The 6,425-nt window shown below is 39.2% G+C and overlaps 1 protein-coding gene across 1 annotated transcript; it reads left to right on the top strand.

Annotated features, from left to right (window-relative positions):
- The first annotated feature begins 3,443 nt into the window (after positions 1-3,443).
- LOC117635228 (zinc finger BED domain-containing protein RICESLEEPER 2-like) lies at positions 3,444-5,712 on the top strand. The gene is made up of 4 exons (XM_034369578.1): positions 3,444-3,564; positions 3,753-5,104; positions 5,201-5,510; positions 5,594-5,712. Exons 1-4 carry the CDS (start codon positions 3,444-3,446, stop codon positions 5,710-5,712), a joined length of 1,902 nt encoding a protein of 633 aa, XP_034225469.1.
- Positions 5,713-6,425: the final 713 nt, after the last annotated feature.

Below are 6,425 nucleotides of genomic sequence, written 5' to 3'. Positions count from 1 at the left end.
GTTAAGAGAGACGTCAGCATTTTTGTGCTCAAGATGAAAGAAGGCATCTTTTCGACTAGCCAAGTCAGCAGCAGAAGAGTTGAGCTCGGAATCCTTCTCTGTAAGAGAGCTTTTCAGCTCAGATATCATTGCCCTCAAATCAGACGTCTTCTTCTCATAACAGGCTTGCTCGATAGAAAGTTTGGAGCCCAACTCAGCATTCTTCTTCTCCAGCTCGCTGAGCTGGGCAGAAGAGGTGGCAACATTAGACGAGTTTCGGATAGTCTCAACAGCAAAAACCAATCTCTTTTGAATCAGATGGAATGTCGCTTCCCTTTGCTTTTCCAAGGAAAGGCTCGAAAAGTGTCAAGATCACCAGCTTGACGGATGTGATCGACCAACTCAGCACATGAGGACGGGTTTGATAGGAAATTTATCTTGAGCAGGTCAGACACGCGTGTATCCCTTGCAGGGCAGGACCTATTTACCTTGGGATCAACTGCCGATACTGAAGAAGAACCCTTTGCCCGGGCATACGACTCGCTCATCTTCTTAACCTCAGCCAACCTCATCTCCAAAGGAGTCAGTGATGCTGAATCAACTCCACGCTTGATTGCCCGTGGCTCAACAACCGGATCATGAACAGACTTCTCACTTCGATTGCCCGACTGATGCAGACAACTCGGACTCCGAAGAGAAATATCTACGTCTCTTTGGCGCTCGGCAAAGCGGGCACGAACTATCTCACAAAGTAGGTCATGATTGCAAAGCTCGACAGTAGGAACTTGAGTCTTCTCAGTAGAATGGGACTTTGGTTTCTTCCTCGATGGAGACCCATTCTTTGCGTGCAAAAAAGTAGCTTCATCTCTTGAAGATTTGGCAGCAGCCTTTCTCTTTGAAGTGGATTCAGCCAAGCACTTCCCTTGCCTAGTTGGTAGATCATCAGGGTTAGGATTGTTCTGCTTCCACCTTTCGACATCCTCGGCCGGACCGTCTTCCTCCCGGTACTCACTCAACAGCCAACGCCACTCGCGAAACCTTAGAGGGATGTTCAAAGCACGACGGACCTTAGCCATATCTGGTCCAAGCTCCAATTGCTTGCTGATGTCATTCACTACAAGCGGAAGACAAAAATTAGTTAGCCACGCTTCAAGAAATTCAAATAAAATGAGTATATCAAAAATCGCAAAAAGGTATACCATCGCAGTAGGTGATGGGAACAAGTGGGCCGTCACCAACGTCTTCTTCCCACCGTTCGCTGACTTCTAACACATTGTCATGCCAAGCGTGATCTCTTTGACTAAGACTGTCGAACTGCTTGGCCTTGTAAATGCGAACTTGGGCATACTTCTCGAAGTGCCTCACTTTGAAAAAATAGAAGAACTCCCGCATCGTCAGCTCCAGCATGAATAAATAGCTCAGATTTTCAAAACATATGACAGCCCGGTAAACATTTGGAGTACACTGACTCGGAGCACATCCTATGGCGCAAAACACCTCCTTGAAAAGCTTTGACATCGTGAACTTGAAACCCAAGGAGAAGTAAAAGGGATGGAACGTGATAACTCTAGCATTTGGAAGGTTCGCATCCACGCAAGGCACGACGTTAGTCAAAGGCTTCACCAACTTGATATGCACATCGTCAGGAATTGCAGAAGCATAAGCAGCTTGCCACCTCTGGAGTTGACCTACATTCATAACGCGGTGCAAGGTGGCTACAAACCTTTTCTCGTGCACCTCGAAACCTCCCCACAAATACAAAGGCACCTGAGAGCTTAAAGCCTTGCTACCATCTCCAGAAGACATGATTGGTCAACGGGTAGCTGCAAAAAGAAAAAAATTCTACAAGTTAGAATACCCAAAAAAAAAAAAAAAAAATGAACAGCCCAAGTTAAATTACCTTGGGTGTGCAGCGAGGGCAAAGTCTCAAGCATGTTGAAAAAAAATCTCCAAAGTTCTCTCTCTCACTGGCGAAGTTGGAAGAATGGATTTTTGATGTGAAGAATAAATTGGAGGAGCCCAACATTTATAAGGAGCAAAATCTCTTGACCTACAATGAATCTCAAAACTTTTCCAAAATGGGAGTTCATAAAATTAGCAATTCGAACACCTCCTCCGCTCGGGAGCCCAGATCCATGAAGGAAGCCCAGTTACAGCCCAACAGACAGTTTACATTTCCTACACGCCACCACGCGCCATGCAGAAGTTGGGGGGCATTTGTGGGAACTAAATTAAACCTAAACCCTAGGTCAAATGATTTGGCCAATCAATTTGGGAATTATTTGACCTAATTAGGAGTTACCTAACCTAATTGGGAGTTACGTAACCTAATTGGGAATCACCTAGTCAAATTGGGGGTTACTTGATCCTCACCTTAATTAGGGATTCGGTTAAATCCCTAATCCCTAAATACACCAACTTCACCAACCACACCAACCTCACCAACTATACCAACCTCACCAACTACACCTGGCGGTGGCAATTTCGGATACGACCCGATACACGACTCGAAACCCAAAGGAGAAATTAGCGGGTTCAATCCGCACGATAAAAAAAAGGTCAATTTTTGGTCAACCCGTTCTAATCCGTTTAATAAACGAGTGGGTTTCGGGTCAACCCGCTAATCCGCTATAGTACCTATCTAACCCGTTTATTTAACGGGTCATGTCAACCCGCATCTAAAAAACTAAAACCCTAGCAGAATACTTATTAGTAATTGAATACCCTCTTAAAAAAAAAAAATTTAACACGCATATATATTCATAAGTTCGTAACCCTAGCCTCTCACTCATACGCTCTGGATACAAATGAACGACCTTTCCACACAGCCGCCTAGCCTTAGTCTGCTCAGTGCTCACCAAACCAGTTCCCTCCTCTCCAAGTCCAATCCAAGCCTCATCTCTGTACTCCCTCTGATTTGGTCTCATCTCCGTCTACCTCTCGACTCTCTCTCGTCTACCTCTCAACAGATAACAAGAGGGTTGGTCTCGATACCCCAATCAGATTCAAAGGTGGGTTCTTTTTCCTGTGCTTAGTTTGCATTTGATGGAATTCCTTTTCTAGTTTTCGTTTATTCTATTGGTTATGATTATTTTGTTTGGGTTGTCTTAGAATCTTAGATTGGTGGTTTTCTGAATATTTTTTTTTGGGTTGTCAAAGAGAAACTAATTATTATAATATTAGATTGTGAATGTGATGATAGTGGTGAAATAAAGGCAGCGAAACCTATCAATAATGTACTGGCAGACAATAGCATCAAGATTAATAGTGTTTTTTTGTTGTTCTATTTCTAATTTATTTATGGTATTGGACTTTTGTATTTCATTTCAGGTTCGATTGGAGGTGTTGGAATTTATAATTTTGTAAGTGTTTTTTTGTGTTAAATTCGTTGTTGTTTTGTTGCACAGATTCTGCTTGATTATTATTATTTTTAATATAAAATTATTATGTTTCATATAGGTGGAATGGATACTTTTGAAGGTGTATCCGAAAGTGCTGAAGGTGGAGTTGGAGTTGGAGAAGTTAGAAACAATGTGGTTGATTCAGATCCATCAAACAACAACAATGCAGTGGTAACTCAGATTGGTAAGCGGCGTAGAAAACTCACATCAGTGGTATGGACTCAATTTGAAATTCTTCCTATAGATGAAAATAATGAGCAAAGAGCAAAGTGTATGAAATGTGATCAAAAATATTTGTGTGATAGTAGATATGGTACTGGGAATTTGAAGCGTCATATTGAATCTTGTGTGAAAATGATACTCGTGATTTAGGCCAGTTATTATTATCTAAATCTGATGGGGCTATCTTAACAAGGTCTTCCAAGTTCGATCCTATGAAGTTTCGTGAATTATTAGTGATGGCAATTATCATGCATGACCTACCCTTTCAGTTTGTTGAGTATGCTGGAATTAGGCAACTGTTTAATTATGTTTGTGCTGATATTAAATTGGTATCTCGTAATACTGCAAAGGCTGATGTGTTGAGTCTTTATAATAGAGAAAAAGCTAAGCTTAAGGAAATTTTGGGTTCAGTTCCTGGAAGAGTTTGTTTGACATCTGATTTATGGACGTCTATAACCACAGATGGTTATCTTTGTCTCACTGTCCATTTTATTGATGTTAATTGGAAATTGCAGAAAAGAATATTGAATTTTAGTTTTATGCCTCCTCCTCATACTGGTGTTGCATTGTGTGAGAAAATCTATAGGTTGTTGACTGATTGGGGGGTGGAAAAGAAACTTTTTTCAATGACTTTAGACAATGCATCTTCAAATGATACTTTTGTTGAGTTGTTGAAGGGGCAACTTAATTTAAAGGATGCATTATTAATGAATGGAAAGTTTTTTCATATTCGATGTTGTGCTCACATTCTTAACTTAATAGTGCAAGATGGGTTGAAACACATTGATGATTCTGTGGGGAAAATTAGGGAAAGCATTAAGTATGTTAGAGGTTCACAAGGGAGGAAACAGAAATTCCTAAATTGTGCTGCACAAGTTTCTTTAGAATGTAAAAGGGGATTGCGTCAAGATGTACCTACTAGATGGAACTCCACGTTTCTTATGATTGACAGTGCACTTTATTATCAACGTGCGTTTCTGCATTTACAATTGAGTGATTCTAATTACAAACATTCTCTTTCTCAAGATGAGTGGGTAAAATTGGAAAAACTTAGCAAGTTTCTTAAGGTGTTTTATGATGTGACTTGTTTGTTTTCTGGAACTAAATACCCAACAGCAAATCTGTATTTTCCTCAAGTTTTTGTGGTGGAAGATACTTTGAGAAAGGCAAAGGTTGATTCAGATAGTTTCATGAAATCTATGGCAACTCAAATGATGGAAAAGTTCGATAAGTATTGGAAAGAGTATAGTTTGATCCTTGCAATTGCTGTAATATTGGATCCTAGATACAAAATTCAATTTGTAGAATTTTGTTATAAAAGGTTGTATGGTTACAACTCCGAAGAAATGACTAAAGTTCGTGATATGTTGTTTTCTCTCTTTGATTTATATTTTTGGATATATTCTTCTTATGAATCTGTTTCTGGTACTTCAAGTGCCTCAAATGGTGCTCGTCCTCATGTTGATGACATGGTTTCTAAAGAATGCTTGGATGTTATGAAGGTAAATAACTATTTATTTTTATAGGAATACATAAAAGTTTAATATACATTTGACTGTTTGTGCTCATATTAATGTTATTATTATTTTTTTTAATAGGAATTTGATAACTTTGAAAGTGAAGAGTTTACCACTTCTGCCCAAAAGACTCAGTTACAATTGTATTTGGATGAGCCCAAAATTGATAGGAAGACAAAGTTGAATGTTCTTGATTTCTGGAAAGTGAACCAATTTCGATATCCTGAACTATCAATTTTGGCACGTGATTTATTGTCTATTCCAATATCCACAGTTGCATCTGAGTCAGCATTTAGTGTTGGTGGTAGAGTGCTTGATCAGTATCGTAGTGCTCTTAAGCCTGAAAATGTTGAGGCACTAGTTTGTACGCGTGATTGGATATTTGGCGAAGGTATATTTGCTCAAACTTTAATTCTTATTTCTTGTATCTGTTTCTTTTCAACATCAGCTTAATCCTTATTATTTACTTTGTAGAAAATTGTACTTTAGCACCCAACCTAGAAGAATTGACTGAGGATATTAGCAAGATGGAAATAAATGCTACAAATTCTGCAGGGGGCTCTAATACAGTCACTGTCGGTGGACAGAGTTGATGTGGTTGAATGAAAGATGAAGACTGATTATTATTAAGTTGGTTTTTATTTGTATTTTGTGTTGTAATTATTTCACTCTTGTAACTTGATTTGAACTTTTCTGTTCAATTTGGAGTTGAACTTGAACTTTTCTATTCAATTTGGAGTTGAACTTGAACTGATGAATATGTATTTGTATTTTGTGTTGTAATTATTTCACTTTTGTAACTTGATTTGAACTTTTCTGTTCAATTTGGAGTTGAACTTGAACTTTTCTATTCAATTTGAGTTGAACTTGAACTAATGAATATGTATTTGTATTTAATTATTTACTTAGGTTGTATTTGGGGGAAGTTTTATCAAACTGTTAAAATTATTGATTTAGTTATAATAAAAAATGAACAGGTGGCGGATTACATGGGTTGGGTCATGTCAACCCGTTTATAAACGGGTCGTGTTCGGGTTGACAATTTCTGACTCGTTTATTAAACGGGTCGTGTTTGGGTTGACCATTTCTGCCCTGTTTAAAATCTCGACACGACACGAACTCGACACGACACGACCCATTGCCAGGCCTAACTACACCAACCCCACCAACCTCTCCAAGGCCACTATAAATACTTGGTCACGCACAAGGATGAGGTACGTCAGAACTACTGCTAATACCTCTATAGAGATCTTCCCTCACAGAGCCTAGCTACCTCCTCTCTCTCTCTCTCTCTCTCTCTCTCTCT

This window comes from Prunus dulcis, chromosome 7 (assembly GCF_902201215.1).
Source record: "Prunus dulcis chromosome 7, ALMONDv2, whole genome shotgun sequence".
Classification (NCBI taxonomy): Eukaryota; Viridiplantae; Streptophyta; class Magnoliopsida; order Rosales; family Rosaceae; genus Prunus; species Prunus dulcis.
Note: the sequence above shows the minus strand (reverse complement) of the source record. Positions and strands in the feature narration are given on the sequence as shown.